Here is a 26,893-nt window from a genome sequence, read left to right as displayed (position 1 = left end):
TATACTATCACTAGTCGCAGGGACATACGATATGTCGACAGACGAAGACACTGCGCAGAAGCTCTCTATAGCAAAGCAGAAGAAAGATGTGGGCGACCAGGCTTTCAAGGCCGGCGAAGTCGTGAACGGTATGGCACGCCATCCCATTTGCAGTCGCTGTGACACCCTCCACGAACAGCCGGACTGACGTTGCCATTCAGCACTTAGGGCTTATCATGAGGTAATCGTCTGCTGTAGGGTCACACCAGGACGATCGGTCTCATCTGGGGCAACCCATCCTTGCAGGCTTTGATGTACCTGGAAGGGATCAACAAGTGAGCACCGGCGTGGGTATCAAGTGTTGCAGATTAACGAGTGATCAATAGGAATGCTGCGTCTGCCATGCCAATGGGGTCCATGGACCAGTCCTCTGACGAGGCGAAGCCAAAGACTGAGGTGTGTCCGACATTGAGCTGCACACGACTGACCGGTGCTAATCGCCCGAGTAGGCAGATGAGATGCTCGAAAAGATTTACTCAAACATGTCTGCGTGTCATATCAAGAAAGGCAGCTGGAAGCGTGCTGTCGAGACCGCTGACAAGGCAAGGCTGACTCTAGTGGCTGAGGTGTATCCGTCTGACTCATCTTCGTTGACCATTCTAGGCATTGAGGAAGAACGAGAAGAACACTAAAGCACTATTCAGGAAGGGCAGAGCTCTTGGCGAACAGGGTTACTTTGAGAAGGCGGAGAAGATCCTCGACGAGCTGCTCAAGACCGACACGTCGGGTAAGTACCATACTTTTGAGGACGGCTTGCTATGCTGACGAGTGTTATACGCAGACAAACCTGCTATTGAGGCCGAGCTCGCACGACTTCGTGCTGCCGACAAGGAGCGCGAGAAGAAGCATAACCAGAAGTTCAAGGGTAAGTACTGCAGCTTCCAGCTACCGCATTCTGCTCATGCTGCCATAGGATTCTTAAATCGTGACAAAGGCAAAGGGGTCGAGACGAATGAGGAAGAGATCATTGAGATATCCACGAGTGCATAGCCGGCCTCGTATATCCCTGGACCTTTTTTCATCTTTTTTGGGGGCATACTACTGCCGTTTTATCATTTCATCTTATCCTGTTTTCGGCGTTATAACTCGTTGCATTGTCGTTTCGTGTGAAGATCACTGACAACCACGAATGGCCCAGCCATGTGTATAACAAGTGTCCATGTGTATAAATAGTGGCAGATGATTATGGACATGGAAACGTCCCCTAGAATGATAAAGGGCCCTACGAAAGCTAATGAAATGAAAATAGACCATGAAGTCACGAAAGATTTTGGGAATATCTGAGGCCGCTCGTTCAGACAATGTCCCTCGATAATGCCGTCGAGATTCAACGGAGTCTTTCCACCTTGAAAGAAGTCGTGCAGAGTGGCGCGGCGGGACGTATAACTCAATGAACTTGCGAGGGTAGCGGAAGGGACTCGAGCTGAGTGGCATGTGTAGTTACTCTAGGCACCTTCCCGGGAGCGAGGCCAAGCTTATTGAACGTTTTCTCGAATGCAGGCGTATCGACTGACAACGGCTTGGCAGTGTTGGAAGCGCCGACGGAATGCCCGGGCTTCTCGCTGTTTGGGGGTGCGACTGGCTCAGCAGAGGCTTTATCATCAATCTTGACCTCAGCATCGCTGAGGGCAACGGCAGAACTGGTACGATAGAACGCGGCAACGGCTAGTGCCTCCGCCGCAACGACGCCGACGAGGAACCACCACGCTGCCGCATGGCCCGCGTAGCTCGTGAAGCCGCCGTGCGTACGCTCGATGCTTGTTTCAATGCTCGTGATGGCCTCAACGCTAACGGCGCTGCCGAGCTGCAGTGCACCATTGAATATCGCTCCAACGGTGCCCGCGGTGCGCGGGGGAGTTGTCTCGAAGATGGCAATGTTCGCGTGCGTGTATACAAGCATTGCACCAGCGTCACCAACGATGATCGCGGGGAGCACAAAGGACCAGTGCCGGCTCGGGTTATCTGCGTAGACGAACAGGATGTTGGCGATGATCATGAGGGCCATGCCGAAGAGAATAATCCACTTGGGGCTTATGCGCCGTGCCAGGGGACCCGTAAGAGATATAGAGAAGGTCACGACACCGCTGGGTATCCTATGGTATACTTTAGAGCCAATTCTTGTCTGTGACATAGAGCTGACACATACAAACGAAGAGCGCAGATTAAGCTGCTCCAGTCATACACCTCCTGCCACAAGACCATGTTGATGTCAAACATGGTCGTGAACCAGAGATATGGAAGCAATGCCACAACAAACAGTACGGCAAAGTTGCGGTAGAACCACGTGCGTGGTGGGCTGTAAATCAACCGGAAATCGTGAGTTACTGCCTGTGACAGAAAGGGCTGGACAAGAAGCTCACACGGCAGCAATATGCGTAGGGATAACGTGCTCCCAGACAAAGAAGCCAATCATCAAGGCTATGGACAACAAAAGAGGGAGCAGAACCTTGACGCTGATCCAGATGTCCATAGAGCCCTCTGTCAGCGCGAAGATGAAGAGAATGTCCGACACTATTCGAGGCACCATTGGTAAGCGGAGTGGAGGTTCAAGCCAGTTTTTTTACGTACCAGTCAGTAGCGAGATGCCGCCGGTGTCAAGGCTGTTGAGCTTCTACATAAGGGTGAGCTGGCGGATAAGGCTGTTGTTGCGTGTTTGAGACGGGATAAAGATGGCAGAGAGGACGGTAATAGGAATGGCAATGATGGAAATAAACCAGAAAATCCAGCGCCAGGATGCTAACTTGACAAAGATCGCGCCTACAAGAAGGCCAATAACTAAAAACGCATGTGTTAGCAGTCCAGGACGTAAAGATGCGGTCGAGTAAAGCTTACCATTCCCGACACCGTCGGAGCCACCGAAAGCTCCAATTACCCGCGCCTGTTCATGCGGCTCAGGGAAGATACCCACGAGGAGGGTCAGCGCCGACGGGATGGTCATCGCACCCACTATGCGAAATTACGGTTAGATTGAACCATGAAATTGCAGCAGCATGTCACGCACTAACTCCCGCCATGGCGCGGAATGCAATAAACGGAATCGTCGAGCTGAGGAATCCGGTCGCAATAGAAATGCAGCCGATGCCAGCAGTGGCTATTACAAACGTGTGCTCTGTGTAGAAAGCGAACAGTTGGTCCTGAAACGCGTGATAGCGGTCTGTAGGCACTCGGATTAGCCACGTCGCTGAGGCGTCCACTGAGAAGCAAGAAGGAGGCAAATGTAAGCTGAAAAGCACTGATGATCCATATGCAGGTCTCCCTGGATATGTGGAAGGGCGGAGAACAGTGCACTGAAGTTAAATGCGTCGAGGAACTGTACTGAACAGAAGACAGTCAGGAGGATGTGCTTTCTAGCCATGAACAAGGGCCAGACTGCTATATGGCTACTCAAGAGGAGGTTAGGGTACGTCCTGAGCTCAAGCGTATCACGGAGAGCAGCTGCATTTACATTCGAGACTGAAAGCCACGGCGACGAAATGTTCTCGGCGAAAGGTCGCGGAGACCGCATGGTCAACGGACTAAGAGGACCAAACTAGAACTATCGCTTTTCGCAATCGACGTAAAGATTGGTCACGAACTTCGGAAGAGGCCGGTGCGGTGTCTTTCTGGTGGATATGTCACCACTGCCCCGACTCTGTATGGATGTCGCCCGGCGGGGAAAAGAACCAATCTACACCTACAATGCAATAAGCGAAAGAATATATTGAGACTCTTACGACGCATGCCTGTACTAAGTGCGTTCTTTCAATGCTGTGAAATTTCGGGGCACTTACAGTCCGACTTCCCGCTGATTGCAGACGCGATATGTGCCATTTGCAGCATATCTATATCTCCAGAGATAGCGAGAGATATGCACGCGCTTTAAACATTTGCGAGAGACTTATTCAAGCCGAGACCGAAAGTTAACTTGACGAAGTTGAAAAGCGCAGCGTTGGGGGCTTACATGGCCACTGTTCGTCACGCTCCGCGCTATGTCACAACATCGTCGAGGCGTGACAGGGCGGGGAGGCGCGCGCCTCTCCGGTCTCCTTCTCCCGGCGTCTGACGCGCCGAACGGGATTGCCGTACTCGAATAACTCCCGACCTTACGGACTACCTCTCGGTGTTCCATCTGGCATGACTTCTTCGTACACTCTGTCCCTGCAGATTCTGCACTCCTACTACCCAGTCGTCGTCAATCTTGGCAGGTACCTTGAGGAAGTTGTCGCATTCGAGGCCGGTCATCCAGGCTTGATTCACGAGACAGACTCTCGTGCCTACCGCACATTGCTCCGAACATGTGTCGTCGCGTGCCGCGGCAGTCTCCCTGCAAAGAAATCGATGAAAGTGACGTCTGCCATGGGGCATCTACGAGAGGTACGCGGTGGTGCATATGTCGTGTTGTGGACGTGATAGAATGCTCTCTAGGTTGTGGAAAGGGCACGAATGAATCTCTTGACGAAGTCATCCGGAAGCAACATGATTACTGCCGGATACAGGCTTGTGAGTTTGCCTGACAGCCTGAAATTCCGACGATTCTCGACGAATTGCCCAGAATACTAAAATGCGTGCCTCACCTGGTACTCCAGGACCTTCCTTGGAGAATTACTTTATTAACACAACGATGACAGTCTTTGAGGCACCTGACTGGATTGCCTTGTACGAAAGGCAAGGAGCTCAAGTCATCAGCTGGGGCCAGGAGATTGACAGTATCGTAGAGTCAGCACGGATATTATTTTCCACCTTCTGACAGAGACATCTCTGTTCATTAGTCTCCCAAATGACTGCTACTTCCAGTTGACTGGGGAGCCGATACTCAGCATGAGATCAACTACAGCTCTATGGCTATGTTCGTCCGAAAATTCCGAGGCTGAGCCTGTCAAGGCCTCGTTAAAGCGGCCTGCCGGATCGGTTCTCATGGAGAGACCTCTGAAGCGACGAAAAATCCATCACGGTGCTTCGAAGACAGCCGCAGCAGCGGTAACGTCCCCTTCGAGCTTGGAAAAACGAACAGCAGCGGATATATCCATCTCTCGAGCGAAGCTCTTCTTCAGCCGTCCTATCCGGTCTGTGCGCGGTGGAAAGATTGTCTTCGGCTTGTCCGATAAACGTGCGATATGTTCCTGAGGTGTCAAAAATTATAACTAACGTTCTTGATATTCAGACGTTCTAAACAAGCTTGACGTGCTGTACCCGTCCCTCAATCCCAATGACCACGTACCTGGCCCCATGAAGCAGTACGAGAAGGCTAGACACGCTAACAAATGCATTTTCCCGCGACAATACGGTCTTCCACACCCTTTTATATCGCAAGCACGAACTTGGGAGACACCGTACAGCGTCTCAGATACGGATCGGGAGTCACAGATCAAGGTGTGTGGGATTTTTGACCTATTATTGCCTGTTTCCCATAAGCTTGGCTTTCCTGCTAGGCATTGGGGCCTTGCAAGACACCAAAGCGCCTGCGGGGAGCTTTAGACCTTGTCGATAAAACGATCTGGAGGCACGGAAAGTGCGGCTATAAATCATTGTTAGATAAAGCGTGTCCATCGAAGGTAACTTCCTATCAACAGTATTGTAAAGTGCGATCCTCACATGAGAATCATTAGCTGCAGACGAAGGAACATGAATCGCTCGACGAGTCGATCATTCTCGTACACCCCGTCTTTCATCAAAACTAACTTCTGCTAATGAATAAAATAATACAGGAGATGATGGCCGAGACGCACACGCAGCCCTTGACGCAAGCACTACAATCCAGCAACAATGCCTCTGTCGATTCCGAAGGACGCTCTATAAATGCGGCTGGGATTTCATTCGCGGCATCACAAGCGCGGCAGAAACCCCGCTTTGCAGAATTCATGTGCGCCTACGCAGAGGTCTTTCGCTTCGCGATCGCCGTTACCAAGGCTGTCATTCCCATGGCGTTCTGGGGCTCAGAATATAACTTCAAGCTTGTGACAAAGCGTGCGCGCGCTCTTCACTATCGCGTCTATCGCGGGCTGACCGGAGGGTAGATATCAGGACTTTCGTCGCGCTTCGTCGCTACGAAAGCCTCTCCCTACATTATCTACTCCAGGGCCTGCGCACCTCCGACTGCAACTGGCTTTCACCTGCGAAGGCACATAACCAACATCGTGCCCCGGTCTCGGACGCGTTGAAGCGACGCGAGCTACTCGAGGATTTCGTATTTTGGTATTTCGACGGCTTCCTTTTGGCGCTACTGAAGACAAACTTTTACGTGACCGAGAGTGGCGCGTTCCGCAACCGCATTTTGTACTTCCGGCATGACGACTGGGAGACATTATGCAAACCTCTTGTGGAGAAGCTATGTGCGGAGACATTCCAGAAGCTCAGCCAGGTGCGCACTGGCTCATCTTTACTGGCCCTTGGGAGTGTGGACTCAGATTGGTGTTGGGTGAGCAGCACGATGCAGAGGAGATCCTTCGGCAGAGGAAGCTTGGGTTCTCGTTCGTTAGGCTCCTACCAAAGGAGACTGGTGTGAGGCCGATTGTCAATTTGCGGCGAGAAAAGGCAAGCAATTTTATATTATCGTGGTGTTGGGCTGACCTTCGTGCTAGGTGGGAGCCGGGCAATACGCTCAGTCTATCAACCAGATCCTCAAGGCAGCGTTCCTGGTGCTTCAATATGAGAAGGTGTGCCTTTTTTCAAACATTCCGTCTGTTCTCCTCAGAAACTTGCGCCCCTCAGAACTCGCAGGCCGCTTTATTCGGCGCATCCGTGCTGGGACCAAATGAGATCTATATGAAGCTGAAGGGCTTCAAAGCGCAACTTTCGCAGAAGTACCCAGATGGAAACTTGTATGTACTTTGATCTCTGGCTTGTAAAATCTACTGATGGAGACAACAGTCCACATCTGTACTTCGTCAAGCTTGACGTGCAGGCATGTTTCGATACCATTGATCAAACGAAGCTGCTCGAGATCTTGCGGAACATCTTGTCCCAGGTAGCCTTTTTCGCCTTCTATCACACCCGCTGAAAACTCAACTGCGTATACATCAACATTCAGGACAAATACATCATCCAGCGTCATGGTCAGATCGGTGTGACAACTGGGCAGATGCAGCGCCGTTTTGTCAAACGCGCGATGCCTGCTGACGAACACCCACACTTCTTGATGCACGCGAGCAAACTCGCTGAGGCATTGCGGGGCGTAATCTTTGTCGATCAGGTGACGTACCCGTTCACGAAGAGGCAGGAAATTGTCGAACTGCTGGAGCAGCACATCACCGACAATATCGTCAAGGTAAACCCTATTGTCGCAGGACTGAAGTGAGTATTGACAAGCGGCGTCGTAGATTGGCGGCGATTACTATCGACAAGTCGTCGGTATACCGCAAGGATCCGTGCTATCGACGCTACTTTGCTCGTTCTTCTATGGGGACCTCGAACGGCAATGCCTGAATTTTACAGATCAGCCAGAGAGCGTATGTGACTGCCGTCTGTTCAGCTTCGTCGCCATAACCATGTTGCACGAAGGTTCTCCTCAGGCTCATCGACGACTATCTCTACATCACGACAAGCTACGATGATGCGAAGAGATTTCTGAAAGTCATGAAGAAAGGTACGCGGAGACCAATACGCGAGAGGACTGGCGAGCTGAAGGCACACAGGGCATCCGGAATATGGCTGCTTCATCTCGAAGGAGAAGACGTTAACGAACTTTGAGGATGGCGCCCTTGGTAACGTGGTGGATCTTACACAGCGATGTGAGTATCTCCGCGTCTTCGCACAAGAACCGCTTGCTGAAATGGAAATGGGTGTGCCAGATTTTCCGTGGTGCGGGTTCCTGATTAACATGAAGAATCTGTCAGTTTCCAAAGATTATTCGCGGTATCATAATACCTGTGCGCCACCAATTATTGCACTCATTCCTCAGGGAGCTAATCATCGATAAAGTCTTGTCAGACTCACTGACAGTGGATCGGGGCCGAAGGCCTGGTATCAAGTTCACGCAGAAGATGCTCCAGTAGGCATTTATTCAGAGTCGGTGGTCATGGACTGACGGAAATAACGCAGGTTGTCGCAATTCACCAGCCACGTCATATTCAACGATCCCGGCCTGAATACAATGGAAACCATCCACAGGAATATTTACCAAAATTTCCTGATAACGGCCATGAAGATGCATCACTACATCCACAGCTGGAAGCTCAACGTCATTAGACACCCTTCGTCCCTGCTGAGTCAGTCTATAAACGTCAGCCCCGAATTCGGTACACTGATTCCCATGCAGACACGATCCACCAGATGATACATTACACTCACAGTACGATGCGGAACAAAGCGCGGGGGAGAATATCGCGCGCTGTCGGAGGGCGGTGCGATACGCAGCGGAGCGTCGTAATGTGGTAAGCAATCTACCGTAGTTCGCCGAGGTTGTCTCTGTTTGCTCATGGCGATTAGGCTGGGCACCCACGCATTTCATGCTGTCCTATCGCGCAAGTCCCACGGCTACAGCCAAGTTCTCAGGTCTTTGGAGTTCGAGCTGGGCCTCGCACGGACACGGACAATGAGACGGAGGTTTGGGAAAATAGTGAAGGAGGCCCAGGGCTTATTCAGCATACTTTCTTTTTGATTGTGTTGTCGCGAGGCGGAATCAGGGATATTTATGTGCTGTGTTGACCGAACCCATGACGCGATCAGGCTCTCGATCGCGGCTTGACTCGCGTGTGATTCACGTAGCGTCCGCCCTCGGCCTGTTTCCGCAGCGCACCGGGAATTGCGCACGACCATGCGGCCACATCGATTGCTCGCTTTGCTCGCAGCAATTCGGACTGCTCGCGTCTCCTCGAACGTTCTGATATATAAGCGCACTCCGTCATCCCTCGCTCTCACATCCCGCCGCGCTCTCACCGCCACTTCTATATCTTCCGCCGCGCTTTACAGCACATCCGCTATGACCCAGCCGACCCCGTTCTACGACCTTAAGACTCAACAGCCCGATGGCAAGACTTACGATTTCGAGCAGCTGAAGGGAAAAGTCGTTTTGATCGTGAATGTCGCCTCCAAGTGGTACGTGATGCAGGCTGTCTGCCACCTTCCTCCCCCGCTCACGCCACATCCAGTGGTTTCACGCCACAGTACAAGGGCCTCGAGGCACTGCACAAGAAGTACAAGGATCAAGGTCTTGTGATCCTCGGATTCCCCTGCAACCAGGTATGTAGCGCTACCCTCCGCACCAGGTCCTCACTGACGTCGAGCCGTGCAGTTTGGCGGCCAGGAGCCAGGCACCGATCAAGAGGTCGCAGATTTCTGCGAGGTAAATTACGGTGTGACGTTCCCCCTCATGGCGAAGTCGGACGTGAACGGCGAGAACGTGAATGAGGTCTACAAGTACCTCAAGGAGCAGAAGTCGGGTCTTCTCGGCTTGACGCGCATCAAGGTGTGTTTCCGTCTTTCTTGGCAACCGGAGCCGGTGCTGACAAGCGTTGTAGTGGAATTTTGAAAAGTTTTTGGTCGACAAGGAGGGCAATGTCGTCAACCGATGGGCGTCAACGACTTCGCCAGAGGCCATTGACGCGGAAATCGCTAAGCTGCTGTGACTGCACGATGGCCCGAAGATAGATAGAGCACATGCTAAACTGTAACACTATCGTCCTATTTCAATCTCGCTGGAGTCGTCCAGCGAGCATATTTGGGAGTGCCTACGTCTGAGCCTCAAAACTTTCGGGTCCCAGCACCTGGCACTGCGCACTGAGAACACAATCGTTGTTCAACAGTTCGAGCAGAGGGAGAGAAATCTCAGCTCTCTGATCTTCACTACGTATTTCGATCCCGTAGAGTTAAGTTAGTCAACACAGTTGAAAACAAATGTGTACAATGCGGCTCAGAATCGCGCGAAGGCGTAGGAAAAAGAGGCATAAATATTGAGACCCGTAGGTCTACCACTCCGGGAAAGCGTGTCATCCTTGTGCAGGGGCCATGCTAATCTTCTCTGTATCGTTCCAATTTTTTCGTATGTCACCCCGAAGGGGACACTTTATGGTATTGTGGAGGCAGTACCCCAAGCGCCTTTTTGCATTTTGTTTAAGCCGCGGGTCTCAGGCGCCAGCTACCGCGAAGCCAGCCCCCAACTGAAAACTTGAGTTTGATCAATTTAACCCTTGGATCGCCCTCATATGTGCTGGAGTGATAACATCGTCGTAGTTTTGTCAGTGCTCCATGCTCAGATGAATGTAGGTGATGAGTTTTGTATTCTCTACCTCGAGATGTTTCCGTAGAGTTGACCTAGGTCCCTCGATGACAATAGTCTTATGCAGGCACATCAGACGCGACCACGACCGACGGCATAGTAGTTCTCAATTTGCGCTGTGCTGGTCATCCGGCTCTTCCACAAGGCCGTGGTTATCATCCCAGCCCGTACACCTACTCGGCTGTGCTAATTTGTAAATTGTCGCAGAAGTCGATCAACGCCGGCCAAACCACACAGGCCGCACGAACTTCGCACGACGCGACTCGAACTTTTGCTTGCTTCCAAGTGACGGATCGACGATGGCTCGATGCGCGCAGGCTGTGAAGCGGCTCCAATTGTCTCCCGTGCCATCAATACCCCGCGCGAATCGGTTCGCGACACGAGTGGCCGATTTCGACGGATAGGACACAGGTACTTCGTCGGTTTGATATGGCTTGGCGGGGCGGATTGGCAAGGTTGCCAATTATCCGACCCGATCACATGGAAGGTTCTATCAAGGTGACGGCGATTGGGCCGTGTAAAGACCTATTCAGGCATACCTGCACCCGGGGTTCTTCCTTCGCAAGGTTTATCTCACACTGGACCCTAGACATCTGCTACAGCACGTGCTAATGAGCCGTCTTTAGCACTCTGGCATAGCTTCACCGCCGACTGACGTTGTACAGCTTGCTCCACAGCATCCGCCAGCCGTTACATGTCACTCGCTGGTAGCTTCCACCAGCGACGTTGTAGTAAAGGATATAGAGTACACGGTCTGCATCATCAAGCTGGCAAGACCTGACTTACCTACTGAATCATCCTCTATGCCGAAGTCTTTGGTCGCTCCCTCTAACGATTCCCTTGCCAGTGTTTCCACTGCCGTTCCTCGGACAGATCCAAATCCTACTCCGGCTCCAGAGGATGCTCTCCAGCGCGCGAAGGATATTAGCACCCATATTGAACAGGAGTTTGGCCTCTCCAAGGTATGCTCGGACTCGTGCCCTAGACCTGCACTACTAACGCAGCGTGTAGCTCGGTGGTGAGACAGGCCAAGGCCCCCTTGGCTTTCATATTGGGCTTGCCCCATCCTATGGCACGCTTACCTCGGAAAGCCTCAAAACGATGGATGAGAAGCTGCAAGTTGCAATGGCCTCTATCCTACGCACTCTGGCGGCACGCGACGTCAAGAGTATGCCCTGGAACGACGTCATGGCTATCATGCGGCAGGACGCAACTATAGAGTGCATGAATAATGCCGTGAAGCGTCACGAAATACTGTCGAAGCCGCCAAAACGTTACTTTTTCCGATCGCAAAGCATTACAGATGCAGATGTTCTGGATGAGGTCGGTCGCATGCCAGATTACAAGATGACGCTAAATTGCATTGGCAGATCCATGCCTGGTTTTGTAAACTCGTACAGGACGTGGAGGTCCTCAATGTTACCAAGATCGATACCAAGGTTTTGGCCAATATTGTAGCTAGGACAGACGTGTCGATCAAGTTGCTCAAGGCTTCGACCCATACTAAGACAGGGCGCAACGAGGAAAGTTTACTCGACATCGGGTTTCTTAGGTTCCCAAGCATCACCAATCCGCTCTTCAGGGTAAGTCAATTCAGTGATAAGTATCGACATGGCTGTTGTGGCTGATGCAGGAATAGTTGTATCACATCGAAATCAAAGCTTGGGTACAGCGTAAACAGTCTTTGTCATTCATCAAAGAGGACAGTAGTGGGGTTAAGGGCGGTACGCATTGTCTGCAATAGTTCGTTGGATCAATGAATGCTGACCGTTGATAAGAATTCTATTCATGCGACTTTCGCCCCTGCAAGGAAATCATCGATGCGATATCACCCGAAGTGCGAGAAAAAGCTCTTCGCCAGGTGGAAGCTCTGTTCCGAAGTTGAGAGCACGCAGCCGGGTGCTATCTGGGTTCGACTCCTGCATGATGTCCGGCCTCGCTGTCGACACCTTTCCCTGGCTTCCGACTTTGTATGGGATAGTGCTTCGACATCTTACCTCCTATTGCTACTCGCTTCAAGTGCGACGTACACCGAGGAGGGATGTCGCACGCTCCCAAAGTGTAGTACAGCCTCGCACGTGTGGTAATTCTCGCAACATATCTGTTACGCTATCTGACTCGCGTCCCGTGGCTCGACCCTTACCGCGAATGTTCCACATGGCCGGCAAGAGCCCTGCAGGACTTCGCAAGGCGTCATGACATGCTTCGCGAGTCGTGGGTTATTTGACCCGCTAATTCCGTCCATCAATCCATCCGTTGATCCCTAAAACACAAATGCATGAGCACACGCAAATGATGCTGCCTTGACACCCGCAATGAACGTTCAACATAGCAATCAGTTTTCCTATCACGTGGCGCCACTGCAAGCCAATGTCCGTCTGCGGAGCTTATCTCACATGCTAGGCCCGCGGTGCCAATTCATCTTACAGAAGACTCACACATGCTCATCAGACCCTAGTCCGCGTGTATACACGTTTTTGTATGGTACGCTACGTTCGTGCTGCACATGATCGAGGCTCAAATAGCTCGCTCGGATGGGCCCACGCCGAAGCCTGTCGAGACAGGTATTTATGAATCACCGGGTTCATATGCTAGATGGCAGTGTACATGCTTATATAGCGAAACCTCCAGGCTCATGGAGGTTCTATTAACCCCAAGCCCTTTATCTTTCGCACGATGGTAGCTAGCCTAACTCGCGACCCCGCTGACGAACCAGACCTCGCCGCTCGGCTCATGAAGAACGCATTCAGTCATCTGGAGAATGTGAGCGAGGTTATTCACTCCTACGACTTGAGCAAGGCACGCTTTCACGGTATGCACCATCTTTGTCCTTGGCTGATAGCCGTGTAGGAACTGCTGGAACAGAAACCCTTGTGCATTTTGCTTGCGCCTGAATGGCGAAGGAGCCGCGACAAACCTATCGGGAACGATGCTTTGGTGTCTATAGCCGGCGTTGTGCGTTCGCTAGGCGAAATCTCTCCTCCTCAGAAGAACTGGGACACAATTCTCAGCAATATGCTCCAAATCCCCATACTGCAGCCAGATAACGCCCCCGTGTACCGCAGTGCTGTCCTTCCGTTGCCCAAAGCGCTGGGCCTTATCGGTAACTGCGATTCTTCCGTGACTGACCAGGTAAGCTCCCGGTTATTTTAGCTGTATGGAACGGTACTTACAATTAGTAGGTCAGGTCGTGGTTTACCGCGCTCATTGAGGACCAAGACATCCTAGATTCCATTGCTATAGACAGCGTCACCTTGGCCGACAGCGCTTCTCGCATTGGTGCCCAGCTTCGTTCTCGGTGGTTCCGAGGAATTCGACGAGAGACGGTCTTCCTTGACATTAACGTGCTCAGATTCCCTGACGCAGACCATCCTTTCTTCGAGGTATTTCGCATGAGGAATATAATGAGACGCTCGTTGACCGTGCTTCTTTTGCAGCTGTACAAGCTGAAGGTGGACGCCTGGATGCAGAGGTGGCCCTTCTTCAGTCTAAGACGCTCCATGAATGGCCTGACAGGAGGTGAGTTTTCTCTCGACATCGTCGCACGCTGTGACCAAAAGTCATCACGACAAGTCTTCGTCTCCGTGCAGCTCCAGTTCCTGATAACGCACTAGTGTTTCAGGCGTACAAATTCCAACCTCAGAAGTCCATCATCAACGAGCTCTCGCCACAGACGTTGGACAAAGCTATCCAAGAGGCTGAGGCTCTCCTTGACAGTAAGGGACAACTACTGCTTGCGTTCGGGTAATAACACTATCACCTGTAGGCCATACAGATCACTCGAGCCACGTCTCAAGCTGAACATGCAGGGATAGGCGGTGTCGTGCCGCCATCCTCAACATGCCATTTGTACGGTACTCCGGAGACGACTTCTTCACAACGTGCTCAATCCAAGAGTTATGTCACTGCCGCGTATTTATTCACTGCAGGGGGTTATGCGGGCAGCCGCTAGCCAAGTTTGAAACGATTATGACCGCCAATCCGGGGAGCACCTAGTCTCTGCATCGTATGTGCGACAATCATCATGTTGACAACCGTGATAGAAGTAGCACATGAATGGTACCGTGTATTCTGAATAAACCCCAGTAATCAAATACTGATTATTGCTACCCTATCACACAAGCTACCACAAGCTATAGGACGAAGGCAGACACGCCTGCTACGGTGCCTGGGTTTCCAAATAGGACCGCAACAAGGCTTCCTTCTCCTCATCCTTGCGCAACAGAAGCTCGAATCGCTGTGGAAGATCCAACACAAGCTTCTTGCCATCAACGACATGTTCCGCATCCAAGCCAACTACGTCTCGTAGAGAAATATCGACAGTCTTCCGATGATTTTTCATCTCCTCGTATCGAACCTCCAAGCGTCCCATGGTCTTCAGCTTACCGAGAACCACAGATTGCGCCATGGCGTCCAGCAACCACGTGAAGACCGGCTTGTTCTGTGCTGTTATCTCGACCTTTACTGTGACCTTCTTCCGCCCCAGCACTTGAGAGTCAGATAGGCCGAGAACAGTGTCCTCAAGGATCTGCCACTCGAACGACTTTGCGTCGTCAACGGAGAGTGCGTCCTGGAAGTAAAGCTCGACGGAAGTCACGAACAGGGTTTCCAGCCTCCCTCCGCGGTCGTCCGGTTCAGAGCTCTCATGCAGGGGCATCCATATGGCGAGAGTGTGAGTGACAACTCCCGAAGCGTCGAAGAATCGGAACGGGTTGTCTAGCCAAGTCAAGCAGGTGAGTGTTCCGCGCGCGTCCATCCTATTGGACTGACGTACAAGACCCAAAGCGTTGCTCAAACTTCCTCCCGTTCTGCAATGCTGGTCGTAGTGCTAAGACAATTTTGTGCATCGCTGCGACGGCACGGGATCGTGCCACTTGCCGTGCGACGCGTGCATTCCTAGATACTGTGCCGCTCGAGCTCATAATCGCGAGCATGAGATGCACCTCGAAGTCGTTGGTTCCGCAGGCCTCAATTGCTGCAACCTCTGGAGCGTAGTGTTGTTGGTGCCCAACACGAGTCACCGGAGGGAGCGCCGCAAGGTCTATGAGCTCCTCAGTAAAGGTAGTGCGGATACACGCGAGTTCCTTGAGCTGCGTGATGTTGAAAGCGAGTCGGAGCATGTGGGAGACAGCGCAGAAGCGCATGTCGGAGAGTACGAGACGTTGGATCATCAGCATACTGGTGGGTATCGTCCTGGGCAGGCCGACGCTGAATGAATGCGGCGCGTATCCATTTGTCGCTTCGAGAGAGCATCCTGGTCCGGTAAAGGCGCTGCGCAGCTCAAGCACTGTGCCAGCCTTCCATCGGTTCAGGATGATGTCGTGCTGCACGATCATGCCGAAGATATTGTGGTACCAAGGTACCGCCCATTCACCGGTATGTACCATCGTGAGGAACCTCATACACCTCGAGAAAGAGGGAACATCGCGGATGGGGGAGGCAGCGTTCAGACAATGATGCAGCTGGTCTAGCTCATCGCTGCTACGGATGGTGAGGTGAGAGAGGAGGTGAGGCCGGCAGCGCTTAGCCCAGTATCGACAGACGAGACTGCACACGGCCAGCTGGTCCTTATCTTCTTGTGCGAGGTCGTTTTCAATGTATAGGGGATTGTCTGGTAATTTCCAAGCAATTTCAGTCAATATCTCAACGACCAGTTCTGATGGAAGCTTAGCGGCCATCATTGAACTCGGTTGATCAGTACTTTGAACCTATGCACAGAGAAGGGCGCGTTCAAGTCCAAAACGGGAGACGTTGGTTCAATTCGAATCCTGAGCCGGTTCCGAATTCAGAAACGGACACTCGCAGCGAGCGTGACCACTAAGCGCTAAGCTTTCTTTTTTTCGCTTGTTTATAGGCCCGTAGAACTACTGTTACATGAGGGCCTGTGCTATGGTCGATAAATGTGCGTCCTTCCCAGATAGCCTGAGATCTGAGGGCGTGAGGAATGCGCAGAACCGCACCAGACGGCCCTGGCCCCACACGAGCACCGAGCCAGTCGATGGACCCTACCCGCCAAGCCCAAACTTACCAGTTTTCACTCACCCTCAATTACCGTCCGTGAGACTCTACCAGAGTACTAGAAGCTTCTCGCTAGCACGTGCTGTGAACAGATGTATAGGGTCCTATGAGAGAGAAACCTTATTATGGCGAAGAACCACCAATACATGCAGGGCCTTTGCAGGGTCTACGGACGCCGGGGCCACATCGCCTCTGCGGAACTGTCAGCTAGTATTTACATTCCGATAGAACGTTCCATGGTGTTGGATAACTGTTTCCTGAGCGATTGACACAGCCCCGCGAGGCGATACTAGGCAGAAGAAGTAGCTGACTCAACCTTCTCGTTGAGATGATTGATCGGCCAGTCACGTCAGGAACAGGTTCGCGCAGATAACTGATGACCTGCATACGAACTCTTTCAGATGTCTCTACCTGGGTTTCGGGATTTCGTCAGCCCCTTGCTGGGAAGCCAATGAAAGTTGGATTTACATCGCCCATGATTTGTCGACCTGTGCGACATGGGCAGTGTAGAAGCTTCAGTACTATCAAGGGGCATCTCGACAGCTGCTCGGAAAAAGCGGTACCAGCATCTCGGGAACTATTAGGCAAGGTTAGACAGAATCTGGCTGTTGTACCAAGACAGGCGCAGAACTCACAGCCCGCATTTGTCTGTGATGCTCGAGCGCATTTCACGGACTTTTCGCCTTCGCTTCACATCCCCTTGCAGCGTGCCTGAAGTGACTTTGGATTCACTTTGATGGCGAGTTGACGGATACTTTTCAGATGTTGAAAGGTCTTGAAGCTTAGCGCTTGGCAAGTACAAACCTGTAGGCGAATGTTTTGACGCGTTTTCGGACGCTGACGAACCACCCGCGGACGAGGATGACCGGGGAGTTCCAATCGACGAGGTCCACAGATGATTTTCTTGTGGGCAACTCGTCCAAGGGGAGCTGGTGTATAACTCTTCGACCACCGGTGGCCTTACCGCAAGAGAACCACCATTATAGTTTCGGCGCTGCCGATTCATGTCGTACAGCAGTACAGCATCCCCCGCCCATTTCAGATTACTTACTGGCCGCCTCCATCAGAGGCGTCGAACGGTATAGTATATAGAATATCTCTCACATCGTCAAGCTGGCGGTCCCTACTTTACCTACACAAGCATCGTCCACCATGCCAGAGGCTGCCGAGACCCCTCACTACGTTCCTTCTGCCAATAGCGCGGCTACCGCCCATCGTTCAAACTCTCCTCCGACTCGAGGTGACGTCCTCCAAAAGGTGGAGGTCGTTGGCGACATTGTCGAACGTGAGCTTCGCCGCCCTCTCGTGGTACGTTGCGTCCTGTAGCCCAAGTTAGTCAGTATCATTAACGTGACCCGCAGCCCGACCCCAACCCGAATCAAGAGTTCTACTTTCATCTCGGTATCGCTCCAAATTTTCGCGATGCCACGCGGGATAGTATCAACCAAACGGATGCCGCTCTTCAAGTCGCAATCGCTGGCACAGTACACGCCTTGATGGCACTGCCTATCGAGGGCTTAAACTGGGACAAAGTCTCGAAAACTATGCTGCAGAATCCGGTTCTGGAGACCGTTGACAACGGTGTGCACCGCTACGATAAACTACTGAAGCCTTCGAGACTCCGCTTCTTCCAGTGGGAGCGCGCTTCAAGCATGGACGTCGCTAAGGAGGTCAGCTACACACTGAACATAAAGACGTTTTGAGAAGGCGCTAACTCGCATCGGTAGGTTAAAGCATGGTTTGAAAGCCTCGTACGCGATGCAGATGTCCTTGCGGATACCAGAATCGATATCGGAGTGCTGTCCAATATCGTAGCCAAGACTGGTGTCACTATCCAGACATACAGGAACCTCGTCCACAAGACACATTCCGAGTCGAAAACCTTGCTCGACATCGGGGTTCTCAGGTTCCCGGACATTGGCAACCCCCATTTCAAGGTAAGATAGTCTTGTGGTACTGCAATCCTTGCGGGAAGCTTACGCGAGACCAGCTGTACTACATCAAACTCGAGGCTTGGGCGCAATGCAGGCATTTCGTTGGGGTCCAGGAAGACAGCAACGGAATCTCCGGCGGTGTGTATTACCCGTTGTCGTTTACCAGGGCAGCGAGTGCTGACAAGTCCTTAGAATACCACTCATACACCCTGCACCCGCGCAAGGAAACTATCAGCAAGATGGCTCCTCATGTGCAGGAACAAGCCGTCCGCGAAGCCGAGGCTCTCTTTGCTTAGATGCTGTAGTGTCCGGTCTTGGTATTATTTCGCAGGAACTCGGGGGTCATTACGTGCCGCAGTTTGACTGAATGCTAATGTATAGTTAGAGCCTCATGCCGTTCCGATACGACGCGTTTCTACACTTAGCGGAATGATTTTTTTTTGGCAAGTGCGGTAATTAATTTCGGTGGTGTGGTTGTCCGAACCTCCAATACGTCTGACGCGGAGTCGGTTCGGTATCGGCACTGTGATTAGCGGTAGTGCTTGTATAGGGTCCTTATCCTACACATGTTACCCCGGAGCCGTATTGGACCCACGCATCAATGCCCCTTCGCCACCTCTTGTGCCCACTACTACAAAGCAGATGGTTCAGGATGTAGTGCGACCAGGTGATTACTGTCCGTGTTTCCTCGACTTCAGCAAGCGAGCTGATAGTTCGCATAAGGGCTGTTTGAGGCTTACAATTAAGGTTCACTGGACCCTTTACAGGGCGTGATGCACGTTGAGACCGCGATGCTTCTCCGCGTACGGCGCCTCTTGATCGAATTCCACCAGACAGCTGACGGATCTGGACAAGAAAACCTGCAGTGCTGTCGGATTTTTCTCGCGTCGCGGCCTGCCCGGGCACTAGCTGTCTCTCCGCGCCATCGGTAGGGTTTAAGCGAGAGATATTAATGCCCGCACTCCTCACATAAGACTCCCAGGTTCTTGAGTCACCCTATAAGTACTGCTGCCATGGTGGCCGCCTTACCACGCAATGACCCAGATTTCGTTACTCGACTCATGAATAGCGCCTTCAGTCACTCAGAGGATGTGAGCGTAGTAATTCGCTCCTACGACTTCCGTAAGGCACGTTCTTATAATATGCATTAATATCTTCGTCAGGGCTGAGGAGCGTCTAGGAACTATTAGCCCAGAAGCCCTTGCACGTTGGACTCGCGCCAGAGTGGAGAAGGAGCTATGACCGACGTGCCGGAAGGGATTCTCTGGTATCCATGGCTGGTACGATGCGCTCGCTGGCCAAGATTCCTCCTCAGGAGAGGAGTTGGGACAAGATCATTAGCACCATGACACAAACTCCCTTACTCGAGCCAGATAACGCCCCTGTACACCGCAGTGCTGTCCTTCCACTGCCCAAGGCTCTGGGCTTCGTTGGCAACTGTGACTCCTCCGTGATCGATCGAGTAAGTTTTTGGTAGCATTGCAAACTATCGCTCACATCCAGTAGATAAAGTCTTGGTTTGTTTCGCTCGTTGGGGACCAAGAAATCATGAGTGCTCTCGCAGTGGACATTGTCGTCCTGGCTGACAGTGCCTCACGCCTTGGGACTCAGCTCTCCCTGCCACGCTTTCGGGCGGTTCAGCAAGAAACTACTCTGCTCGATATCAACGTGATCCGATTCCCTGATACAGGCCATCCATTCTTCGAGGTAGCTCTTACCAGGCGTGCGACGGAAACAACCATTGATCGTATTTCTTTCGCAGTTGTACATGCTCAAGGTAGATGCCTGGTCCCAGCGGTGGCCTTTATTCGTTCCTAAAGAGGATATGAACGGCCTGTCAGGAGGTGAGCTTCAGATTTATTACTTGTGGTCTTTATCGCTGCAGAACACCCAATTGCTGACGACACGATAGCATTCCAGGCGCATAAATTCCGACCTCGGACATCCATCATCAATGAGCTTTCACCGCAGACGTTAGAGAGAGCTGTCCAAGAAGCTGAGGCCCTCCTTGACAGTCAGGGCCGCGCAGCCGCTTAAGCGGTCCTAACGCTTACGTGTAGTCTAACAATGCTTCGTATGTAGAGCTGATACCGTATGCAAGAGGTTATTTTCTGAGCGATGTCAGTATGTTACTATTTCTATTCTCGAGAATTATCCAGCCGTAACGATGGTCGTACCGCACCGTGGGAGAATGACGCTGCAGCAAGTAGCTAGGTTCTTCGACCCTCGGCTACCTTCCAGATGCGCAGAATCTCCGCAAAGACATGACTTTTAGGATGGCTGGCCTGATGAACGTGCAACGAGCCGCAAAAAATCATCAGCCGAAGACCATCCAGATATGTGTCCCCATGTAATGCTATTCTTTCTGCCACGGAACATTACGCTTCATGTTTAGGGAGTTGTGAGTAGCATGACTAGCACTGCAGCAAATGCCCCGGCCTTCCCACGTCAGCCAACGGGCAAACTTTCAGCATGCATTATCAGCCAACAACAATACTTTTATAGGTCCGGTGGCGCTGGGAACGTCAGGTCGTCGGGCTTTGAAGACGAGTAATATGTGTGCTCTGATCATAGTAGGGTCATGGCTTTCTGCCTTACATCGTATTCGAAGGGATGATGGTGCTTGTATGCTTTTCACCCCCGACTGACCCTGCTCGAGATATCGAGGTGCATGCTATTCACAAATTATGACCCGTACATGAAGAATTTATGGTGAGCCTGCCCAGTAAAAGCGCTGCCCTTCGGATATTCGTGTATACTCCCGGATGTCTCGGTCGAAAATTACAGAAGAAAAAGCCTAAACAATCAGCTAGGGACAACAACTCTTTGGCCTAGGCTTTTCCCTTGAGTTGTCGTATCTTCGCCTCGCGCTCGCGCTGGTCGATTCTACATGAGCAGTGCGCCCTACACTGAGGAATGGTTGTACTCACATCATCAGCGGCCTTCTGGGCCCGAAGCCGTTCAACTTCACGAGTTTTCTCTTGAAGCATCTCCGTGGCTTGCTGTGCATGTTCACGAGCAGCTTCGCGAGCGTCCTCGTGTGCCTGTCGAAGGTGTGATTAGTGTTGGTACGCGCGGCGCAAACGTCTGATACATGCCGTTAAATCAGCCCTCGCACGTTCGAATTTGGCCTGTGCAGCGAGGAACACAAGCTCTTCTTGGTGGAACTTGTGCAAGGCGTGACCGTACGCAACGTTCGTCTTCGCTTCCTCCTGCATCGAGATTAAGAACGAAGCTGGGAGCGCTGTGCGCGTGCTGGACGTACCTTTACGGCGTACTTCTGTAGCTTCTGCAGTTCCGCGAGCTCTCTGACAGCGGACTCCAGAGCGCGCTTCTCGACCTTCGCCTCTTGCTGAATGACCTTCGCCAGACGTTTGCCTTGCTTCACTGAGATTATTCATGCTTATAGATAAATGCCACACAAGAGAACAAGATAAGCCACTCACTCTCCTCTTTGCTGATCCTCAGCCTCTGCTTATTCGACAATGCAGACTCTGCACTAACACTGCGCGACCTGAAGAGGTTGGTCTCCGCCGGGTCCGGAGTGACAGCTGGCCCGACAGTTCCTGCACCGTCGGCGAACGCTCCGCCGCTCATGCTGACCCTCCGAGGACGCTGGGCCGGAGTGTATCTCCCGGACTGGGTGGTGTACATGCTTTGCCCATCCGCCGCGTCGCGACGGCCCGTACCGCTCGAGCGGAACGAACGCATCGACTGCGACCGCCTCGGGTCTGCAGAAGCGGCTGACGTCTTTGGTTGCCCTTTCGACGCAGCTTCCGTGCCCGGCTCTCCGCCCCAGATGACAGGTATCGGCTGCATGTCGTCGGGCTGCAACGGCTTGTTGCGCGGCGTGGGCGAGCCGTAACCCGAATCCGACGAGGAGCTCTGGCGAGGCTTGTTGGTCACAGTACTCCCTGCGCCGTAGTCGCGCGACAGGACGGCAGCGTCTTCGCCGTCTGGGGTAGCCGGCTCGTCGTCGGAGAGCTGTGCAGCCACGCCGGGAACGCCATTCGCTGCCTGAGGGTCTTGCGCGAGACTCGGTTGGCCATTGTTAAGCGACGTGGTGGTGTGTATTCTGTTTCTGTTGGACGACGGCGCGATATGTCCTTCCTCCTCGCCCTCGTCGCTACGCTTGGAGAAGATGTGCATCAGGGGCGCGTCGAAATAAACACTGCTCTCGCTAGCAGGCGAAGGGTAATCGATGAGAGTGGGTCTGTTGTCAGACATATATGAGCGATGAGTGTGAAAGCAGACGAGGGTGATAGGGAAGATGCTGGAATATAAGGGGCCGACGCGCTGACCAGGCAAGTGGGGCGTTCTCGGAGCTGCCGGTCAGCCTCGCCCTTTCCGCGTTCAACTTGACCCAATCGGGATCAACCCCGTTGCCTACGTCATAGACAGATCGCGGCGCCACAAAGCTTCCGAAACCAATGCCTCGTACAAAGTCCAGAACTAGTACTTCAGATCTACAAGACAAGACAATAAGTTAAGCTTGCACGAAAACAATTATTAACGACTCAGAAAGATCCCTCAATCTCTCGCTGATTCACAGCAAGCACGTCTCGGTGATCCATGTACACAGCAGTAACGACTTCGCGTTCGGTCCAACGCTTCGCTCCAGAAGAGCTAGGCTCGGACAAAGGCTTTAGAGTATATTCGATGGACAGCGCCGCGAGTACCCCGCCATATGCATGAGAGATGCCTAGCGCACAACAGTCAGAGAGAATCGCTTTCAGCTAATAACGCCGGCTTACCCGTGTCGATGATCACGATCTTGCCGCCACATCTAGAAACAATTTTCTGTGGAGCCTAAGCGACTTGACACCTGCTAAAAGTAGTCAAACGAACCTCAAAATCTGGGGTATGACCCATGATCATGCGCCTGGTCCCGGTCTTCTGCAAGACGGCGTCAACCGCAGCGCAGACCTTCTGCTCGGACTCCAACGCCCAGCCTCTATACCACAAGGGTCCGTTTGTCTCATACAATCTGTGCTCCGCAGGTGTCGCATCATGGGTGAGACCAGGATATGGATTAGGAGGATGTGGTGCCGGCGGAGGGTTACGGTGCTGCAGCTTGTGCAGGAGGGAATGGCCGAGGTCATTTATCTTAGAGGGGAAGGGGGTCAGGTCCGGATAGGTCGGTGAGAGTCCACCGTGCACGAAGGACACCGCTGCATGCGAGAGGGGAGATTTATCAGACGGATCATAGTCGGTGTTCGGTTCTCCAAGCGAAGGGTGCAATGGGAGACGAGAGGTCGTAGAGTAGTTCTGCGCCCATCGCTTTCCAATGCGACCGGTCATAAGCTCCTGTTGGCGAGCGCCCGGATTACCAAAGGTCTTGATCTCCGTTTGTGGAACGTAACTGAGTTGAGCATGAGCTCACAGAGGCGATTGGATCCATTATCTTCGAGTACTCACCGCCAGTCACCTAACATTTCGGCAATGAACACTAAACAAGGGATAATATAGTACCCAAGCTCACCAATAACGTTCATCCATTCGTGGTTGCCTAAATGCGAGATGACATTTCCGCTTTTCTCCAAAGCTTGCGCTCGTAGCTCTTCCATCCAGTCATATAGTTTGATCGTATCATCGCCTCTGCAAAACGGAAGTTGTACCTTTTGCTATTGATTTCTTGAACGCATATCGCGCACCTGTCGATGATGTCCCCAGTCTGCACGAAGAAGTCCACGTTCCCCGACCACTTTCCCTCCTCAGTCACCACCCCGGCCATCTCGAGCACCTTGTGCGCATTTCCCAGGTCACCATGCAAATCACCGACAGCAACGATTTTCCTGCTAAAAGTTCCCGGAGCAATGCTCGTGGCTTGGCCTTGCTTGTGCGCGTTCGTCATGTCCGCCGACTTGCCCGTGTTCAAAGGTATCTGAAGGCCCTCATTCTGTCCGTCGGGGTGAACCGCAAGAGGCCACGAGAACTGGAATTGCGCAGAGACGTTGTATGAGCGTGCAACGAGAATGAGAACGAAGAGGGCCGTAAGGGCGGCGAGGAGCCTGGTCCAAAAACGCGGCATTTCGTTAACGTGTCTGGACTGATCCTACTACGCGTCGAAGGCTGCCATAGCACAGCATCAGCTCATACCCATGCTATCACCAAGATGCCTCCGCTCACCTGGCGGGTCACTGTCCAGGGTTCCTGCGCGGTGGGTATCCCGACCGAGTGGGCTGGAAGCAGGTCGCAACAACACGAAAGCAGAGGCGCCTAGCTGGAAGACGCCACAACAGGAAGACGCGCGCCTATCATAAGCCCAAGTTTTAATTGGGCGCTTAGAAATATTATTCACGCAACTTCACGGCGTTGACCAGAACTTCGAACACTTCCGGGCACACACTCTTCAATGTCCAGGATCGCGCGCACCGTAACAGAGTGTACGGTATAGAGCTCGACTCGAGGTCGAAGCTGCGGATACTGTGCTGAGCGAAAAGACGAAACGATGCCTGGCGACTTTGGGCTCTCGGCTCAAGGATGTTCACACCTTGCGGACCTCGATGGCGAGGAGGAGAAGGAGATTATGTTGAAGCGGTACAAAACGGTTATCTCGTGGCACATGTGTCGGAGGCATGAGGCGGTGCATCCAGCGAAGAGGCGAAAGGTAACCGTTCTCCGACTCATGACCGAGCACGGAGGCTGAAATTGGCATAGCTTTCATCTCCGTCTTGCGAACGATGCCAGATCACTCTGTCCAGACCGTTTGTCTGTTTGCAATGTTTTCACACTGCATGCTGGCGAGAGTCGCACATACACGATCACTTCCGAGAAGTCGGCCATAGCTTCTGTAAGCTCCCCTCTATGAGCCTCCCTTCCAGCTATTGATGTATAATGAATATAATGAGGTGCGGACTCCAAGTCGGGAGCCATATATTGTTTAGACTGTGATGACTTCGTTTACGATCCAACCTTCACGAGTGTCCTCTCCTCCACGTCGGTTACCGCCAGCGAGCGGTTGATGTCGGGTGGGTACCGCGTGTTCCATGCTCCTATGTTCTTTCCCGTGCTAACGAGGAAATTTAGCTAAAAGTCGGAAGGAGCCATATAAACCATGGATACCTGATAGCAAGGACAATGCAGCCCTGGAAGGTGCAGTAGCACTCCCTTGTCAAGGTAAGGCTTGTCTGACAGCTCTAAATTCCTGTCCGAGCGCTGACAAAAAGCCGCGCTTAGGGCGTCGAGGACTCCTTAATCTCGGCCAAACATGTTTCTTGAATGCAATATTACAGTCGTTCCTTGCGAACCCCCTGTTGCGCAACTTCTTCCTGAGCGACAAGCACAATGAGAAGCTCTGTAGCACCAAGGATTGTACGTCCTGCGAGATGGATAGGCTCTTTACCGAGGTATAGACTTGAGATTTATTACGTGCGATGAACATGAAATGACATTGCCTCCCAGGTCTATTCCGGCAAAGGCGGCCCCCTCGGGCCCATAAGCTTTTTGGCCACAACCTGGAAAGCTTCGCCCACCGAGCTTTCCGGCTACGCGCAGCAAGATGCACACGAGTTCTTCATCTCGGCGCTGAATCAGATCCACGCGACGTCCAAGGGCAAGACCGCCGCGTCGTGCATCTGCATCGTGCACACGACGTTCGACGGCCTGCTGCAGAGCGACGTCCGGTGCGAGCGCTGCGGGAACGTGACGTCGACGACGGACCCGATGTTCGACATCAGTCTCGAGATCGAGGCTAAGGGGTCCGCCATCGCGCAGGACATCACTCTCGCGTCGTGTCTGAGGCAGTACACGCTACCCGAGAAGCTCGCCTTGAACGATTATACATGCGGAAAATGCTCAAAGGCGTCGCATGTACGTGTTCCATCCGCCTCCATATGCGTGTCTCATTCATTCCGGCAGGCGAGCAAACGCTTGAGCATCCGCAAACTCCCACCTGTGCTCAGCTTCCAGTTCAAGGTGCACGAACTATTGTTTGGAGACGTCGCGCCCTTTGCTAATGTCGCTCTAGCGCTTCGAGCATCCAACCGCGGACAAGTCGACGGCGCGGAAGATTGAGTCGCCGGTCCGCTTTCCCGCAAGCCTCAACATGGCAGAGTTTACTACCCATGCTATGAAGTCGAGCGCGCCCGGATCGAAGGCGAAGAGCACCCCTGATATCTCGTACGCACTATTCTCGCGATTAATTTTATACATGCAGTGCCTCATCACATGCATCACACTGCACCTAGAAACCCCGGACCAGATTCTCTTTACGAGTACGACCTCTTCTCGGTGGTATGTCATGAAGGTTCGATCGACAACGGGCACTACACATGCTACACGCGCCATCAGGACGAGGTGTGTTTCCATTCATCTCCTTCAGTTGACGTCTTGCTGACGCTTGGTGGCAGTGGTACCGATACGATGACGACAAGTAGGGCCGCCTCATTGCCGCGCTGCATACGATTAACGTAACTGACGCGCATAACTGTTAGAGTGACGCACTCCACACTTGGCGCATGCCTCAACTCACAGGTGTACATGTGCTTCTATGTGAAGCGGCACCTTGACTACAAGCCGTGGTCGACACCGTCTTACGTCAAGACGCGCGAAAAGGAGGCCGTGAAAGAGAAGGAGCGCGAGCGCGAGAAAGAGGCCGCCGCACGGATGAAGGAGAGGGAGTTCGAGGATGAGCTGCTGGCAGCGATATGAGACTAGGGACAAGGATCTGTGTTCAGGACCGGCTATGTATCTACTGGAGACTCAAGCT

At 52.5% G+C, this 26,893-nt stretch overlaps 15 protein-coding genes across 15 annotated transcripts; 10 read left to right on the top strand and 5 right to left on the bottom strand.

Moving 5' to 3' along the window:
* Positions 1-31: 31 nt before the first annotated feature.
* On the top strand, positions 32-1,241 carry PHACADRAFT_252612 (uncharacterized protein; the record flags this gene model as incomplete). Its single annotated transcript, XM_007393612.1, has 8 exons — positions 32-128; positions 201-220; positions 286-312; positions 364-435; positions 489-581; positions 643-766; positions 821-904; positions 953-1,241. The coding sequence occupies 8 exons, from the start codon at positions 32-34 to the stop codon at positions 1,027-1,029; spliced, it is 594 nt and encodes a 197-aa protein (XP_007393674.1). The 3' UTR covers positions 1,030-1,241.
* A 185-nt stretch (positions 1,242-1,426) lies between these two features.
* PHACADRAFT_89746 (uncharacterized protein) lies at positions 1,427-3,282 on the bottom strand (the record flags this gene model as incomplete). The annotated part of the gene is made up of 7 exons (XM_007393611.1): positions 1,427-2,132; positions 2,186-2,335; positions 2,400-2,550; positions 2,608-2,639; positions 2,823-2,985; positions 3,041-3,148; positions 3,204-3,282. Coding segments are annotated over 7 exons (1,389 nt in total), but the record flags the coding sequence as incomplete, so codon positions are not given.
* A 1,947-nt stretch (positions 3,283-5,229) lies between these two features.
* PHACADRAFT_91124 (uncharacterized protein) lies at positions 5,230-5,624 on the top strand (the record flags this gene model as incomplete). Its single annotated transcript, XM_007393610.1, has 2 exons — positions 5,230-5,388; positions 5,466-5,624. Coding segments are annotated over 2 exons (318 nt in total), but the record flags the coding sequence as incomplete, so codon positions are not given.
* Positions 5,625-8,023: 2,399 nt separating this feature from the next.
* On the top strand, positions 8,024-8,406 carry PHACADRAFT_252611 (uncharacterized protein). Its single transcript, XM_007393609.1, has one exon. It carries the CDS (start codon positions 8,108-8,110, stop codon positions 8,288-8,290), a length of 183 nt encoding a protein of 60 aa, XP_007393671.1. The 5' UTR covers positions 8,024-8,107; the 3' UTR covers positions 8,291-8,406.
* A 15-nt stretch (positions 8,407-8,421) lies between these two features.
* Positions 8,422-8,653, top strand: PHACADRAFT_252610 (uncharacterized protein). Its single transcript, XM_007393608.1, has one exon. It carries the CDS (start codon positions 8,432-8,434, stop codon positions 8,612-8,614), a length of 183 nt encoding a protein of 60 aa, XP_007393670.1. The 5' UTR covers positions 8,422-8,431; the 3' UTR covers positions 8,615-8,653.
* Positions 8,654-8,753: 100 nt separating this feature from the next.
* PHACADRAFT_252608 (uncharacterized protein) lies at positions 8,754-9,678 on the top strand. Its single transcript, XM_007393607.1, has 4 exons — positions 8,754-9,051; positions 9,105-9,195; positions 9,248-9,421; positions 9,474-9,678. The coding sequence occupies exons 1-4, from the start codon at positions 8,771-8,773 to the stop codon at positions 9,579-9,581; spliced, it is 654 nt and encodes a 217-aa protein (XP_007393669.1). The 5' UTR covers positions 8,754-8,770; the 3' UTR covers positions 9,582-9,678.
* Positions 9,679-9,865: 187 nt separating this feature from the next.
* Positions 9,866-10,015, bottom strand: PHACADRAFT_88782 (uncharacterized protein; the record flags this gene model as incomplete). Its single annotated transcript, XM_007393606.1, has 1 exon — positions 9,866-10,015. A coding segment is annotated over one exon (150 nt), but the record flags the coding sequence as incomplete, so codon positions are not given.
* A 1,005-nt stretch (positions 10,016-11,020) lies between these two features.
* PHACADRAFT_252605 (uncharacterized protein) lies at positions 11,021-12,547 on the top strand. The gene is made up of 5 exons (XM_007393605.1): positions 11,021-11,193; positions 11,243-11,554; positions 11,602-11,814; positions 11,871-11,955; positions 12,010-12,547. Exons 1-5 carry the CDS (start codon positions 11,035-11,037, stop codon positions 12,114-12,116), a joined length of 876 nt encoding a protein of 291 aa, XP_007393667.1. The 5' UTR covers positions 11,021-11,034; the 3' UTR covers positions 12,117-12,547.
* Positions 12,548-12,907: 360 nt separating this feature from the next.
* On the top strand, positions 12,908-13,979 carry PHACADRAFT_193471 (uncharacterized protein; the record flags this gene model as incomplete). Its single annotated transcript, XM_007393604.1, has 5 exons — positions 12,908-12,994; positions 13,082-13,363; positions 13,414-13,614; positions 13,669-13,750; positions 13,846-13,979. 5 exons carry the CDS (start codon positions 12,908-12,910, stop codon positions 13,977-13,979), a joined length of 786 nt encoding a protein of 261 aa, XP_007393666.1.
* A 239-nt stretch (positions 13,980-14,218) lies between these two features.
* On the bottom strand, positions 14,219-15,938 carry PHACADRAFT_252603 (uncharacterized protein). Its single transcript, XM_007393603.1, has one exon. It carries the CDS (start codon positions 15,907-15,909, stop codon positions 14,989-14,991), a length of 921 nt encoding a protein of 306 aa, XP_007393665.1. The 5' UTR covers positions 15,910-15,938; the 3' UTR covers positions 14,219-14,988.
* A 2,113-nt stretch (positions 15,939-18,051) lies between these two features.
* On the top strand, positions 18,052-18,320 carry PHACADRAFT_56595 (uncharacterized protein; the record flags this gene model as incomplete). Its single annotated transcript, XM_007392703.1, has 2 exons — positions 18,052-18,186; positions 18,240-18,320. Coding segments are annotated over 2 exons (216 nt in total), but the record flags the coding sequence as incomplete, so codon positions are not given.
* Positions 18,321-19,000: 680 nt separating this feature from the next.
* On the top strand, positions 19,001-20,356 carry PHACADRAFT_182694 (uncharacterized protein). Its single transcript, XM_007393602.1, has 5 exons — positions 19,001-19,310; positions 19,364-19,645; positions 19,690-19,890; positions 19,946-20,027; positions 20,096-20,356. The coding sequence occupies exons 1-5, from the start codon at positions 19,197-19,199 to the stop codon at positions 20,218-20,220; spliced, it is 804 nt and encodes a 267-aa protein (XP_007393664.1). The 5' UTR covers positions 19,001-19,196; the 3' UTR covers positions 20,221-20,356.
* Positions 20,357-21,000: 644 nt separating this feature from the next.
* On the bottom strand, positions 21,001-22,229 carry PHACADRAFT_252600 (uncharacterized protein). The gene is made up of 5 exons (XM_007393601.1): positions 21,630-22,229; positions 21,449-21,570; positions 21,282-21,395; positions 21,114-21,227; positions 21,001-21,059 (listed from the first exon to the last, which is right to left on the bottom strand). Exons 1-5 carry the CDS (start codon positions 21,892-21,894, stop codon positions 21,015-21,017), a joined length of 660 nt encoding a protein of 219 aa, XP_007393663.1. The 5' UTR covers positions 21,895-22,229; the 3' UTR covers positions 21,001-21,014.
* A 270-nt stretch (positions 22,230-22,499) lies between these two features.
* Positions 22,500-24,339, bottom strand: PHACADRAFT_252599 (uncharacterized protein). Its single transcript, XM_007393600.1, has 7 exons — positions 24,313-24,339; positions 23,838-24,255; positions 23,665-23,781; positions 23,602-23,610; positions 23,032-23,545; positions 22,938-22,983; positions 22,500-22,885 (listed from the first exon to the last, which is right to left on the bottom strand). Exons 2-7 carry the CDS (start codon positions 24,212-24,214, stop codon positions 22,701-22,703), a joined length of 1,248 nt encoding a protein of 415 aa, XP_007393662.1. The 5' UTR covers positions 24,215-24,255; positions 24,313-24,339; the 3' UTR covers positions 22,500-22,700.
* Positions 24,340-24,494: 155 nt separating this feature from the next.
* PHACADRAFT_140190 (uncharacterized protein) lies at positions 24,495-26,835 on the top strand (the record flags this gene model as incomplete). Its single annotated transcript, XM_007393599.1, has 11 exons — positions 24,495-24,793; positions 24,844-24,976; positions 25,035-25,154; positions 25,204-25,302; positions 25,363-25,532; positions 25,588-26,001; positions 26,044-26,100; positions 26,153-26,304; positions 26,373-26,481; positions 26,535-26,557; positions 26,619-26,835. Exons 1-11 carry the CDS (start codon positions 24,635-24,637, stop codon positions 26,833-26,835), a joined length of 1,653 nt encoding a protein of 550 aa, XP_007393661.1. The 5' UTR covers positions 24,495-24,634.
* Between the last annotated feature and the right edge of the window lie 58 nt (positions 26,836-26,893).

The sequence above is a fragment of the Phanerochaete carnosa genome (genome assembly GCF_000300595.1).
Source record: "Phanerochaete carnosa HHB-10118-sp unplaced genomic scaffold PHACAscaffold_3, whole genome shotgun sequence".
Lineage (NCBI taxonomy): Eukaryota > Fungi > Basidiomycota > Agaricomycetes > Polyporales > Phanerochaetaceae > Phanerochaete > Phanerochaete carnosa.
This window is presented reverse-complemented; position numbering and strand designations above follow the sequence as displayed.